Here is a 16235-nt window from a genome sequence, read left to right on the forward strand (position 1 = left end):
CACCATGACATGAGGCCACTTACTGTGACACTTGGCTGATGGGGGACTATACTGTATATAGGCCAGTGTTATAGGGGTATAAACACCCTGACATGAGGCCACTTACTGTGACACTTGGCTGATGAGGGACTATAATGTATATTGCCCAGTGTTATAAGGGTATAAACACCATGACATGAGGCCACTTACTGTGACACTTGGCTGATGAGGGAGTCAATAATAGAGTCAGCCTCGGCCATTCCTTCTTTGAGCACATCTTCTGTGATGACAATTTTCAGAGCGGTGCTGAAGTTCTCTGAGAAGTTCTTGTAGACAGACAGGTATTCTCGTACACTGCCTGCCACCGACAAATCACCCATATCCTGTTCTTCTTGCTGTAAGACAAAACAATACACTCAAAAACGCCTTTACAGATTTAAAAGAGAAGAATTTCAATAAGATCAATGTGATCGAAATTATTTTTTGTGTCAAGTTCGCAAGTATGGGGAAAAAAAGATGAAAATGGGAAAAATTTACAAGGAAAAATTGTAAATGTGTGTGACCATTAATTTAGCATTTAATCTGTCTTTGCAAACATTTGATAAAAACCTTTGATTAAAGTTTTTTTTGTACTTACCTTAGCCATAGATTTGAGTATGGTCCTGATCTCTGACATCAGTTTGTGGTGGGTACTCAGAATCCCACGGATGGACAATGACTCTTTCTTGATGTTATCCTACAATCAATATAATAACATCAATAAGTCAATTTACACACTCCTGTCTCAGTCCCTACAGAAGACAGTAATGTAGATTTTACAGGAACTAATCATACACCCTGTACATGAATCAAGCCTATCTCAAAAACTTTCTTTATGTGTTCAGAAAACCATCGCAGAATTACTGTAATTTTCTGAATTTAATTTAAGAAATAAAATATCTACCTTATATATTAACATATTTTATTCCAAAGACGAATAAATACAAAGTAATATACATCGCAGAATCTGCTACCCAGGTAATTTTGTACATGTTTCCAAACCTTTGAGATGTCCATTTCCTTTTTGAGAGTATCTACTTCCTGTTTGAGAAGCGTGATCTGGTCAGCGATGTCCTCGTGACAATCCTGTAGCCAGTTGTGATTGGTTGTCTCGTCCTCACTGGGTGGCTGTAAAATACATTTTGGTTTTTACTATCTAGTCTCTAACATACAGCAATTTGGTTGATTCCTTGTTATAATATGGACATGCTTGATGTATATTTAGAATGCATAATCTAGTCACATCAGACTGATGAGCCAACCAGTTGTTATATATTTAGTATGTCTTAGCCTGGGGGGGGGGGGGGGGTCCTTTCTAACCCTTTCACACAAGGGCAAAAGCTCAAATATATAGGTCAAAATCGAGGCTTTGAATATAAGTGGCTTGCAATATGCAAAGAAATAACCCGCTTACCTCCGACTTTTCTTCGTGATGTATCCACAATAATAATTCACAATTTTTAAGATTTTAAACTAATGAACCAGGATATATATTGATATGAGTGAGATTGAGTGAATTACCTTTGTACTCATCAGAAGGATTTCCAGCTCTGTCACTGTACTGTCTGTAGATGACGCTATGATACAGCTCTCATTACATCTGAAACAATCAACATATCTTAGTAGTTAGTTCTACATCATACACATAATTACAGAAAGAATTTGGCCAAACTTTTTATAACAAATTGAATGCTTCACCACTTGAGGACTTATCGGATTTAGTGAACTTTTAGCTCAACCAAAAATACCTCTAACCAATTCCTTTCAGCACACCAGGGGCACTGCACCACTGCAGATGTCATTTTCAATCAATATCTCATTGACATAAAGCCTTACAGTAAGTTGTAACGTTCTTGCCCTAAGCAAATGAAAAGGTCTGAAGTCTAAGACAATTTTAAGTTTAACCCTAACAACCAAAAGTCTAGGACAATTTAAGTTTAAAGTTTACAACCAATCATAAAAGACATTATATCTAACATATGAGATTGGTACATGATCCTGGAGACTGATATCTAAAACCTTACCAGTTGATGAAGCTGTGGAAGTTTGGTATCTAAATCCCCTGTTGATGAGGCTGAGGAAGTTTGGTATCTAAAACCTTACCTGTTGATGAGGCTGAGGAAGTTTGGTATCTAAAACCTTACCTGTTGATGAGGCTGAGGAAGTTTGGTATCTAAAATCTAACCTGTTGATGAGGCTGAGGTAGTTTGGTATCTAAATCCCCTGTTGATGAGGCTGAGGAAGTTTGGTAACTAAAACCTTACCTGTTGATGAGGCTGAGGAAGTTTGGTATCTAAAATCTTACCTGTTGATGAGGCTGAGGAAGTTTGGTATCTAAAACCTCACCTGTTGATGAGGCTGAGGAAATTTGGTATCTAAAACCTTACCTGTTGATGAGGCTGAGGAAGTTTGGTATCTAAAACCTTACCTGTTGATGAGGCTGAGGAAGTTTGGTATCTAAAACCTCACCTGTTGATGAGGCTGAGGAAGTTTGGTATCTAAAACCTTACCTGTTGATGAGGCTGAGGAAGTTTGGTATCTAAAATCTTACCTGTTGATGAGGCTGAGGAAGTTTGGTATCTAAAACCTTACCTGTTGATGAGGCTGAGGAAGTTTGGTATCTAAAACCTTACCTGTTGATGAGGCTGAGGAAGTTTGGTATCTAAAACCTTACCTGTTGATGAGGCTGAGGAAGTTTGGTATCTAAAACCTACCTGTTGATGAGGCTGAGGAAGTTTGGTATCTAAAACCTTACCTGTTGATGAGGCTGAGGAAAGTTTGGTATCTAAAATCTTACCTGTTGATGAGGCTGAGGAAGTTTGGTATCTAAAACCTTACCTGTTGATGAGGCTGAGGAAGTTTGGTATCTAAAACCTTACCTGTTGATGAGGCTGAGGAAGTTTGGTATCTAAAACCTCACCTGTTGATGAGGCTGAGGAAGTTTGGTATCTAAAACCTTACCTGTTGATGAGGCTGAGGAAGTTTGGTATCTAAAACCTTACCTGTTGATGAGGCTGAGGAAGTTTGGTATCTAAAACCTTACCTGTTGATGAGGCTGAGGAAGTTTGGTATCTAAAACCTTACCTGTTGATGAGGCTGAGGAAGTTTGGTATCTAAAACCTTACCTGTTGATGAGGCTGAGGAAGTTTGGTATCTAAAACCTTACCTGTTGATGAGGCTGAGGAAGTTTGGTATCTAAAACCTTACCTGTTGATGAGGCTGAGGAAGTTTGGTATCTAAAACCTTACCTGTTGATGAGGCTGAGGAAAGTTTGGTATCTAAAACCTTACCTGTTGATGAGGCTGAGGAAGTTTGGTATCTAAAACCTTACCTGTTGATGAGGCTGAGGAAGTTTGGTATCTAAAACCTTACCTGTTGATGGGGGATTGGACTAAACGTTGATGAGGTGAGGAAGTTTGGTATCTAAAACCTTACCTGTTGATGAGGCTGAGGAAGTTTGGTATCTAAAACCTTACCTGTTGATGAGGCTGAGGAAGTTTGGTATCTAAAACCTTACCTGTTGATGAGGCTGAGGAAGTTTGGTATCTAAAACCTTACCTGTTGATACGGTGAGGAAGTTTGGTATCTAAAACCTTACCTGTTGATGAGGCTGAGGAAGTTTGGTATCTAAAACCTTACCTGTTGATGAGGCTGAGGAAGTTTGGTATCTAAAACCTTACCTGTTGATGAGGCTGAGGAAAGTTTGGTATCTAAAACCTTACCTGTTGATGAGGCTGAGGAAATTTGGTATCTAAAACCTTACCTGTTGATGACGGTGAGGAAGTTTGGTATCTAAAACCTTACCTGTTGATGAGGCTGAGGAAGTTTGGTATCTAAAACCTTACCTGTTGATGAGGCTGAGGAAGTTTGGTATCTAAAATCTTACCTGTTGATGAGGCTGAGGAAGTTTGGTATCTAAAACCTTACCTGTTGATGAGGCTGAGGAAGTTTGGTATCTAAAACCTTACCTGTTAATGAGGTTGAGGAAGTTTGGTATCTAAAACCTTACCTGTTGATGAGGCTGAGGAAGTTTGGTATCTAAAACCTCACCTGTTGATGAGGCTGAGGAAGTTTGGTATCTAAAACCTTACCTGTTGATGAGGCTGAGGAAGTTTGGTATCTAAATCCCCTGTTGATGAGGCTGAGGAAATTTGGTATTTTAATCCTTACCTGTTGATGAGGCTGAGAAAGTTGGTGTCGGAGGTGATAGCTTCAGGTGTTCTTGTACGTAGAGCCTCAAGGTGAAGTATTCCTTGACACAGACTGACAACCTCTGTACACTGTTTGCTTTCCTCCTGTAAACAAAATCAGTCATAAAATTCACTTTACTTTAAACAAAAACTAAGAAGAAAATATGTACAAAATGAGTTCTCTAAATACTTATCTTTAAGTTTTCCATAAATCACTGTTTTAAATCTTATTTCATATTTGATATAGGAATATACGGTACACTACTGTGTGATCTCTGACCTCGTATAGCTGTTTCCTGTATGTGCTATCCTCCTCAAACTGCTGAAGGATGAGATTAAGAGATGGATTTGCCCCAGCTGCCCACTTAAGTCTCTGAATGATACTCGCTTCAAGTTGAGCATATCGTGCCTGACAAGAGCTGAATCCATTCTCCTGGCCAACCAACGACTGCATACACTGTGGAAAACAAGTCAAGATTTTATATGTAAAACCAACCAATCACAAAATGATTTTATATTAACCAAGTTACCAAGTTTCTTTATCAAATACTAACATCTATGTAATATTCTCAGATATTTCTACTTCTATAAATTTAAATCTATAACAATATTCTAAAAAAAATCAGGTTGATGTAATAAACTTTCTGAATCAATAGTCCAACTTAGAAATACTGAACATAGCCTAATCACGTCATTGTTTTCTACTATCTACATGCTTTGGTATTTATAAATGAAGGAAAGAAAAATTCCATTTTTCTGTATGAAGGAAGATGTTCTAAAAGATAATGTGACCTTGTTAATTTTTTAAAAACATCCTGAAACTACAACATTCCTATTATTCCTTCTATTTTCCATTATCTGAATCTTATTGTCCTGTCCTTTTAGAGTACTGACCTTTCTCATTTCCGACATGACAGTAGAACGGTTGGGGATGGAGAGAGTGTTGACGTGACGTCCACCCTGAGTGAATGCGTCCTCATGAAGCCACAGTAGGCGTGTCAGCTGGAGATGTGCGCGCTGTAGACTAGCCTTCATCACGTCAATGTTAGAATCAAGGCGTCTGTCACGGTAGATAGAATCTCATTAATAAAATAACTTCATTCTTCCAACATCATCAATTGTAAAAATTAAAATTAATATTGCACAGTATTATAAATTCCATTTCCTACAATTGAGAAACATGTTGTAACAGATAATTAATCACTCTTGATGGCCCCAATTCAAACATGCAACATCCATATAGGATATAACCCCTTGTAAAAACCGACATGGTTGGGCAGAAAACCCACTATCTTTTCACATCTGGTCATGGATTTAAATCCTGGACATCTTGGTAAAAGGTAAGAGATTTGCCACAGTACCATCCAACCACCAATATACAATAGTTGTTATTTTCCTTATATACATGTCCAAACCACTACTTAATAACTTACCTGGCAAGGTCATGTCTCCTCCATGAAGTGTCCAGTGTATTGGTCAGCGCACTGGCCTGGGTGAAGTGGAGATGTTGGAACTGACCGTTACGTAGACACACATCCACAGCCTTTTTCCTCAGATCCTCTAGTGGTACTTTAGATTCCGCCCCTACATCCTTCAGGTCTATCTCTGCCGTCACGTTCAGGCCGAGGGCATTGATAAATACACAGACCAGATAGCCAAGGATCTGGGACGGGAATCCGATCACCTACAATTGTCAAACATCATACACTTAAAACTTATTCAGAGAATTTGAATCAATTATATCATCATCATGTAATAAGACTTAATTTTGTCAGCAAATAATGAAACACATAGAACTAGAAAATAATATTTAATGTCATGCACTAAAAGAGAAGGTGGTAAAGCTTTTTAGAATAAGTCATAAGTAACCATCTATAATAAGTCTTGGAATCATTCATACATATATTAAAGCCTGCTGACTCTGGAAAAAGCAACGGAGTAGGCATGCTGAAATAAGTCACAGCTTTTTACCCTAAAATTGTATGTTCATTAACAGATATAACAAAGCTTAGATGTAATAATTTTGTCTATACCTGTTTCCTGACATACTCAGCGATGAACTTCTTTATAGGTTTAGACAGTTGTTCATCATCAAAACAGTTTCCTCCCTCTAAACCTGAAAGACAAGATTTTATAATTCAGCAGAAACCAACATCATACCTCATTGTTATACCCCTATAAAATAGTTCCTATATAAACTCTGTAGACAAAAATGTCAATAAATGAACTATTCAGTCAAGCAGTCAAAACTGTTAAAATGTGCTGTAGGACCAAAGTGACGTCACACCTACAATTTTTGATGTCAATGTATTGTTTTGATTCAATGGGTTATAACAAAACACTTATTGACTGGGTTTTTGGCCACGGGTAACAGTTTGTCTTCGGGTCCAACAAATCATCTGTTGCCCTCAACCCCAGTCAACAACTGTGTACTGTTTCATGCCTGCTTAATAATAAAGTAGTCAGAAACGCTGTTCAGTGGAATACAGTAAATTATATGATTTCATTGTTACAAGCGAATTCTATTTTACATTTTACATATTTCTGAGTTATCTGTGCTTCTGGGAAGGTATTGATTAAGACGTAATGTGTTTGCGAGTGTAACATTATACTTTTAAAGATAACGTGTTACCTTGTTAAGTCAGCTTGAAGATACTGGTATTTTTTTTCTAAATTGTTTGTTAAATAAACTGTTACAGTTAAACATTTCATCATGGCAATAAGCAATGCATGGATCTTAAAGAACAAGGCTGTAATGACTGGTATTTAGACCCTGTGTTTACCTTGAAGGTTGACAGCAAACTGTGTACACATGTGGAAGAACTCCCTCATTGCCTGGAGTCGTCGGATGAAGAAGAGACTAGAGAGGTATCCTCTAGTGCTTCGTGTGAAGGAGGAAAGCTGAAGGATAAAAACAATCAATCATGATTAGGTGTTATATCAAAAGTAAATTTAATTCTTATTTATTGTGTGGGTCTAGGTCGGGCACATCAACAAACACTACTTCATATATTCTGTATTTGCATATTTAAAAGAGTTATCTTTCCTTGCATTTAGGTATTGATTGTGATGTCATTTTGTTAACAAGTTAAAGAGTTTTCAGAAAAAACAACACAAATTTCGCTCACAAAATAATAATGTAACAATCAATACATACCAGCAAGGAATGTAACCATTTTAATAGGCAAAGACGGAGTACTACATACTATTAAGATTCAATAAAACACATGGGACTTGATACAAGATCAAACTGACACGTTGACAGGTCCATTTTCACAATTCTTAGCAACCTTCAACAACACATTCAATAAGAATTGAACTACATCTTACCTGCATAGATTTGCCTTCCCTGACTGCGTCCACCTTTCTCCAGACGTCTGGAACCTGAAGATAGTCCATGGCCTCCATCAGGTCAGAGAACTCATGTTCCAGACGAGTGAACAAGCCATTAAAACCCATAAGTAACATCTGTCCTGGGCTCAGTTCCTTAGAGTCCACATCCTGGCCCTCCAGTAGATCATTGTACTGCAGACGCATCCTTTTTACTGCTGTCATCATCTCCATGTTGTCATTCTGTTAATTCACACATTTTATTTTTAAGAAGAGACCCAATTTAATAAGCTTTATTCAAATCTCACTTTTGACTTCATGAAATGATATCAAGTTTTTTTATCCTTTCTATTGAATTTAACATGAAAATGTCCTTAAGGCATAAATGTTCGGGCTTCCACATGAAATCAGGATGCAATGTGATAGAATGGAATGAGACGGACATGACAGATATAGGTAAAACTATGTGTCCTTTACCCAGTTTTATGAAGGTGATGGGTCATGAGGACATAAAATTGATGAAACATTCTGATTAACATTGTTAAGACTTATGAGTAAGTTTTGACAATATTCTGTGATTTTATTCAATAGCCACGGTTTTAGTGATAATAGAAATAAACTTTTGGGTTACAAATTACAATACAAACCTCAACGCCCATGATGGCATTCCGGTGAAGTATTTCAAGCTGAGCAACTATCGTCTCCAACGGATGACTGGCTTCGGCAAACATTCGTTCCAATCCCGCAAGGGCAGAGCATACACTAGGCTCCGCCCCTTGGATTGCCTTCAGAGCTTCCGGCAGGATGATGGTGCGGAAGTTCATGTTGAGCTCCTGTAGGGCTATGTAGACATTGTGTGTTGACATCAGAGCTTGGTCAAGAGATTTGAAGTGTTCTAGACTTCCAATCTGTAAACAGCAATTAGTTATACATCATACCTCTGTCAATTCAAATTGACCATTATTATTAACAAGATTTTAGTAAATATTTTAGTCTACTTTCAAAAGATTTTTTTGTTACATTTCTCAATCTGAATAAAATCTCTCATCAAGGAGAGATTACCTATTATGAGTCTTCATAGAGGAAAATCTCTTCATTCTTATGTGAATTTTTATTAGAGCTTAAAGAGACAATTCACTCAGGCGAATTCTTTTACATAACCAAGAAGCAAAATATGGCATAAATGTATTGTTCTACATTTCTTATGAAACATATAACATAAAATATTGACAAATCCCACGTCATTGTTTATTATTTTAATTGAGACCGTTGTAATTACAAATCATTGATCAATACGATAAAGCAGGTACAACTTGCACGCTGTACCCATACCCGAGTCAAAGTCACGCACGTTAAACAAATGAACTACATAACCACTGAAGAGGTGATAAAATGATTTTTTTAGGCAAGATAATTCACCTAATAAGGTAAACGCACTACTGTCAGAGCAATTTGAGCAGTTCTAGACTAAAGTTGCATTACTCTACGAGCAAGGAACAGGGTTCGGCATACAATATGTTCGACCACAATGTGTAATGGCGGACAGCGAGCGAGTTTGAACATTTCACACGTATTTCACAACCATGGGCTTTTCTGGCATATCACAGTAAAACCAACTGATCTAATTTCCATTAGAACTGGTTTTTTCCGATATATGTACAAATTTTAATGTTCTCTTAGACTGAATTGTCCCTTTAACATAACCATTGATCTTTACAGAAGAAATTGGTCTGATTTACCCAGGTTTTGATCTTGAGCATGTCTATATAGTGCATGATGTTACTGCTCATACTACATACCCAGGTGTTGATCTTGAGCATGTCTATATAGTGCATGATGTTACTGCTCATACTACATACCCAGGTGTTGATCTTGAGCATGTCTATATAGTGCATGATGTTACTGCTCATACTACATACCCAGGTGTTGATCTTGAGCATGTCTATATAGTGTATGATGTTACTGCTCATATTACATACCCAGGTGTTGATCTTGAGCATGTCTATATAGTGTATGATGTTACTGCTCATATTACATACCTAGGTGTTGATCTTGAGCATGTCTATATAGTGCATGATGTTACTGCTCATACTACATACCCAGGTGTGTGTATCTTGAGCATGTCTATATAGTGCATGATGTTACTGCTCATACTACATACCCAGGTGTTGATCTTGAGCATGTCTATATAGTGTATGATGTTACTGCTGATATTACATACCCAGGTGTTGATCTTGAGCATGTCTATATAGTGCATGATGTTACTGCTCATACTACATACCCAGGTGTTGATCTTGAGCATGTCTATATAGTGTATGATGTTACTGCTCATACTACATACCCAGGTGTTGATCTTGAGCAAGTCTATATAGTGTATGATGTTACTGCTCATATTACATACCCAGGTGTTGATCTTGAGCATGTCTATATAGTGCATGATGTTACTGCTCATATTACATACCCAGGTGTTGATCTTGAGCATGTCTATATAGTGTATGATGTTACTGCTCATACTACATACCCAGGTGTTGATCTTGAGCATGTCTATATAGTGCATGATGTTACTGCTCATACTACATACCCAGGTGTTGATCTTGAGCATGTCTATATAGTGTATGATGTTACTGCTCATATTACATACCCAGGTGTTGATCTTGAGCATGTCTATATAGTGCATGATGTTACTGCTCATATTACATACCCAGGTGTTGATCTTGAGCATGTCTATATAGTGCATGATGTTACTGCTCATATTACATACCCAGGTGTTGATCTTGAGCATGTCTATATAGTGCATGATGTTACTGCTCATATTACATACCCAGGTGTTGATCTTGAGCATGTCTATATAGTGCATGATGTTACTGCTCATATTACATACCCAGGTGTTGATCTTGAGCATGTCTATATAGTGCATGATGTTACTGCTCATACTACACAGTTCATCCAAAAACCAGTCTCCATCCCGGGACGTCAGGTCCATCAGACGGTCACCAGCACCTGTATATCAACCATTTATAGGTTTTAACTTCCGGTTTAAGCAGTCTTAAAATTAACCTTTAATCAGAAATACAATCTGACTTTGTTATGTTTTTGTGTACTAATAGGGACTTAATCCATAAAACCCTTTAGACCTAGCCTTACTTGTCCAATATTTACTTCCAACACTTAAAGTTATATGTGCCGTATTCTTCATAGTCACAAATCAAGAAGAGCTTTTAATATGTTATTCAACTCCAAAAGTTACCAACATTTTGAGAATTACAATACTTTCAATGTATAGGATTTAATTTTACAAGTACAAAAAGGACTGAAAATGATTTTTGGCAGTACTGCCAAAAATCATTATATTAACATCTTCAGTGTAATGAAATGAGTATGTACGGTCAGACCATGAAGCCATCTTGCTGTCCACAATTTCATTGCACATTTTTACAGTATTATTAGTAATTGTAAAGTGATTTCTGAAGGTATATTTCCATCTAAACATGTATAAGGCATAAAAACAAGAATTTCACAGTACATAACCAATGTGTTCTAACTAACGTTTATAAGGCATTACATATGTGTGTCTGTCCATTTGAATGATTTTCACAGCTTTATTCATTAAAACTTATGGTTTTAAATAGATAATTAAAGAAAAATTAACATGTCCAAATTTTCAGCCAGTTACGGCACATATAACTTTAAATAGGATATTTTTGTTTTGACTAAATTCAAAACAAATATAACCTGACACTTAAATCAAAGTTTTCAACCAAATCTAAGTTGGTAAAGTTCTGACATCAGATCTAAATTTGTCCGTCCTATAAAGTGCCATACCTGCCGCAGCACCCTCCATCTGGTTGTAGCGTTTGTTGAGAGTACACAGAGCAGCGATAATCCATGCCATAAGACTACAGCATCCACTTGTTCCATTTTCTGTAAACAAAACAAATCCACCTGGTAAATAACAAATTATTTCTAGAGAAAACATCAAATACAACTCATACCTTTAAATTTAGCAAACTATTAACAATCGAATACAGATATTTCATTATACACACGAAAGATATTTCTTGTACAGTGAAAGTTAAGTTTCTTTCAGTCCTACCTTGTACAAAACACTGAAGATTTTTAGCGTTTTCCTCAATCTGTAGCTCCAGAACGCTTGTTTCTAGGGTTTCTGTGCTGCGTCGCTCAATCAGCTGAATACATAACAGAGAGGTTAGCATGGGTATCACATATAATTATATAACATATTGGTAGATTATTAATATAATTATATAACATATTGGTAGATTATTAATATAATTATATAACACATTGGTAGATTATCAATATAATTATATAACATATTGGTAGATTATCAATATATTATATAACATATTGGTAGATTATCAATATAATTATATAACATATTGGTACACTATCAATATAATTATATAACATATTGGTACACTATCAATATAATTATATAACATATTGGTAGATTATCAATATAATTATATAACATATTGGTAGATTATCAATATAATTATATAACATATTGGTAGATTATTAATATAATTATATAACATATTGGTAGATTATCAATATAATTATATAACATATTGGTAGATTATATAATATAATAATATATAACACATTGGTAGATTATTAATATAATTATATAACATATTGGTAGATTATCAATATAATTATATAACATATTGGTAGATTATCAATATAATTATATTACATATTGGTACACTATCAATATAATTATATAACATATTGGTAGATTATCAATATAATTATATAACATATTGGTACACTATCAATATAATTATATAACATATTGGTAGATTATTAATATAGTTATATAACACATTGGTAGATTATTAATATAATTATATAACTTATTGGTAGATTATCAATATAATTATATAACATATTGGTAGATTATCAATATAATTATATATCATATTGGTACACTATCAATATAATTATATAACATATTGGTAGATTATCAATATAATTATATAACATATTGGTAGATTATCAATATAATTATATAACATATTGGTAGATTATCAATATAATTATATAACATATTGGTAGATTATCAATATAATTATATAACATATTGGTACATTATCAATATAATTATATAACATATTGGTAGATTATCAATATAATTATATAACATATTGGTAGATTATCAATATAATTATATAACATATTGGTAGATTATCAATATAATTATATAACATATTGGTAGATTATCAATATAATTATATAACATATTGGTAGATTATCAATTAATATAATTATATAACATATTAGTACATTATCGATATAATTATTAGCATATTGGTACATTATCAACATAATTATATAACATATTGGTACATTATCGAACAGATTTTTATCAGTATTAAGCAATCTATAACAATCCTTCCAATACTACTATAACAAGAGGCTCAGAGGGCCTATATCGCTCACCTGGTTTGTAATGCCTAGGAATGTTCTGCATACAGGTTCATTGTTTCTTTTCTGAAGGAATTTGAATATTTACCTTTATTCCCCTATTGGGCCCCACTCTTTCTGCTCCAGGGGGTCACAGCCAAAATTTATATGAATTCTATTAACCCCAAGGATGTTTCTGGGCCAAATTTGGTTAAATCCAAGCAGAACTATATGACTATTAGCGATTTATAGGATTTACCGCTATTTCCAATATTGGGCCCCGCCCCTCCTGCCCCCAGGTGTCAGAGCCAAAATTTATACAAACTCTATTCCACTTCCCTCAAGAATGTCTGTGGTCAAATTTGGTTTCAATCCATGCAGAACTCTAGGACAAGTAGCGATTTATAGGATTTACCTCTATTTACCCTATTGGGCTCCGCCCCTCTTGTCCCCGGGGGGTCAGAGCCAAAATTTATACAAGTTCTGTTCCCCTTCCCCTAAGAATATTTGTGGCCATATATGGTTACAATCCATGCAGAACTCTAGGACAAGTAGCGATTTATAGGATTTACCTCTATTTCCCCTATTGGACCCCGCCCCTTCTGCCCCCGGGGGGGGGTCAGAGCCAAAATTTATACAAGTTCTGTTCCCCTTCCCCCAAGGATGTTTCTGGCCAAATTTGGTTACAGTCCATGTAGAACTCTAGGACAGGTAGCAATTTAGAGAATCCCTCTATTTCCCCTATTGGGCCCCACCCCTCTTGCCCCCCGGGGATCAGAGCCAAAATTTATACAAGTTCTGTTCCCCTTCCCCCAAGGATCTTTCTGGCCAAATTTGGTTACAATCCACGCAGAACTCTAGGACAAGTAGCGATTTATAGGATTTACCTCTATTTCCCATATTGGGCCCTGCCCCTCCTGTCCCCAGGGGTCAGAGCCAAAATTTATACAAGTTCTGTTCCCCTTCCCTCAAGGATGTTTGTGGCCAAATTTGGTTACAATCCATGCAGAAGTTTAGGACAAGTAGCGATTTATAGGATTTACCTCTATTTCCCCTATTGGACACCGCCCCTCCTGCCCCCGGGGAGTCAGAGCCAAAATTTATACAAGTTCTGTTCCCCTTCCCCTAAGAATATTTGTGGCCATATATGGTTACAATCCATGCAGAACTCTAGGACAAGTAGCGATTTATAGGATTTACCTCTATTTCCCCTATTGGGCCCCGCCCCTCCTGCCCCTGGGGGGTTAGAGCCAAAATTTATACAATTTCTGTTCCCCTTCCCCCAAGGATGTTTCTGGCCAAATTTGGTTGCAATCCATGTACAACTCCAGGACAAGTAGCGATTTATAGGATTTACCTTTATTTCCCCTATTGGGCCCCGCCCCTCCTGCCCCCGGGGGGTCAGAGCCAAAATTTATACAAGTTCTGTTCCCCTTCCCCCAAGGATGTTTCTGACCAAATTTGGTTACAATCCATGCAGAACTCTATGACTAGTAGCGATTTAAAGGAAATGTTGACAGACAGACGGACGACGGACGGACAACGGACGCCACGCCATGACATAAGCTCACCGGCCCCTCGGGCCAGGTGAGCTAATAATAATGCTATAAAACAGAGCTATATTACTAGAGTAAAGTACCTTGACAATACGGACGTTGATGTCAGCATTAATGGCCTGTAGTTTGGTTTCGGTGTTGAGAATGAGCTGTATCTTAGCTGCTGGAAGGACTGGGTTACCGTACAAGTTGTGGAATTCATTCACAATCTCTGTACATCTGTGAAAACACAAAAGTATTTCAGACCTGATGCTTTTGCATGTCACTTTGTTGTTAAATAGTTGACTGAAAAATACAGCTTATTATCTACTACTATCTACTACTTTCTAGGGTGATCTCATATTATATTATAAAGTAACCATATCCTTATGGCAGAAAAACAAGAAGATAATAGTATTAAGTAATCATATAAGAGAATTATGTCTGTTATAAAGAAGCCCAGTTCAGTCTCAATATGTCTGTAATACAAACCTATCAGTGGAAAAGTCTTGCTGTAGCTTCTGAAGCCAACACAAATAATGGCAGGTCCTATTCTGATCCGAGAAAGTCGTCCCAAACTGGTAACAATAATGTAAATGATCAGTTTCATTCATATATCTTTAGTAGCTAAAATGTTAAATCTGTAAAAGCTAAAATGTTATTACTCAAATAAGATTAAATGAATTACCCTAGAGGTCAATGTCACTTGACCTTAAATAGTGTTCACTGCTCCATGGCTTATGTTGACTGAAATGGCATATAATCTGTATTATTTGTAATACCTGTGACACGATCGTGGCGTAGGTGTGGAGGACATCTACAGCATGGTGAAGGTTAGACCTCTGTAGCTGCATGTAACCAGTCATCTCCGTCTCAAGCTGTTCACACTGTCAATAGAAATCAAAATCATAATAATACAAATCAATATTGACCCAAAATTAATTATCAACAAGATCTTGATGGGTCTTGATTTTCTCATCAGGTGGTACAGGAGATGTCAAGGCCTATTGGTCATTGAATAAAAGTGCTTGAACAAATCAATCATACTAGCCTTTTACTAGTCAGGTTCAGTGACAAGGGAATAACAATCTGATTATGCTTTGAGAACATTACCTGTAAAACAATCTGGTTCTGTCCCGCTCCCTGTAGGAACTCTGTAGCAGCAGCAAAGCTAGGAGCACCAACACCAGGTGGGTTTGTGACATTAGCACACATCTTCTGGAAACTGTGGCTCTGTAATGTCTGGATGACATGCTGTGTAGGACAGAAAGAAGGAATGCACATACAGCGAGATTTTAACAGGGTAATCAAAATCTGAGATTAACCCAAATGCTACAAATACCATTTCCTAAGTTAACCATCAGTAATAGAACAAGGACATAGTCATTCAGATCCCCCGCCAATGGAGATATCAAAGCTGAAGTAAGTTTGATTGTGGAGACTTATGTGTATGAAAAAAAACCAGGAAAAAGGAAGTTGAGCTAAAGAAAGATGGAGTATAATTCAAGTAGAGCGGGGCTGCAATTGTTGAATCAGGTATACAGCCTTGACATTTATATTAGACTATATACACAAAGATGGGTGGAGTTTTGCAAAGTAACATTTACCATTTACCATGATATTTTCAGCAATGTTTCCATGGTAACGGAAAAAGTGCAAAAAATGAAAACCTAAAAATAGCAAAAGGTACTACTAGACCATAAAAAGAATGTGTCTATGAAGTTTCGTGGAA

General features: G+C 36.4%; 1 protein-coding gene across 1 annotated transcript in view; it reads right to left on the bottom strand.

The window, feature by feature from the left end:
- LOC138323179 (serine/threonine-protein kinase SMG1-like) overlaps positions 1-16235 on the bottom strand; it is an 86127-nt gene that overhangs the window by 12058 nt on the left and 57834 nt on the right. Inside the window, exons 52-70 of the mRNA XM_069267589.1 lie at positions 15617-15757; positions 15286-15390; positions 14996-15081; positions 14608-14743; positions 11632-11725; positions 11361-11459; positions 10420-10538; positions 8186-8446; positions 7539-7781; positions 6992-7109; positions 6242-6324; positions 5642-5892; positions 5103-5268; positions 4489-4665; positions 4189-4313; positions 1540-1618; positions 1021-1146; positions 617-715; positions 190-374 (exon numbers count right to left, since the gene is read on the bottom strand). Of these exons, the coding sequence (XP_069123690.1) occupies positions 190-374; positions 617-715; positions 1021-1146; positions 1540-1618; positions 4189-4313; positions 4489-4665; positions 5103-5268; positions 5642-5892; positions 6242-6324; positions 6992-7109; positions 7539-7781; positions 8186-8446; positions 10420-10538; positions 11361-11459; positions 11632-11725; positions 14608-14743; positions 14996-15081; positions 15286-15390; positions 15617-15757 (2693 nt within the window). The remainder of the gene's footprint in view (positions 1-189; positions 375-616; positions 716-1020; positions 1147-1539; positions 1619-4188; positions 4314-4488; positions 4666-5102; positions 5269-5641; positions 5893-6241; positions 6325-6991; positions 7110-7538; positions 7782-8185; positions 8447-10419; positions 10539-11360; positions 11460-11631; positions 11726-14607; positions 14744-14995; positions 15082-15285; positions 15391-15616; positions 15758-16235) is intronic.

Source organism: Argopecten irradians, chromosome 5, assembly GCF_041381155.1.
Source record: "Argopecten irradians isolate NY chromosome 5, Ai_NY, whole genome shotgun sequence".
Lineage (NCBI taxonomy): Eukaryota > Metazoa > Mollusca > Bivalvia > Pectinida > Pectinidae > Argopecten > Argopecten irradians.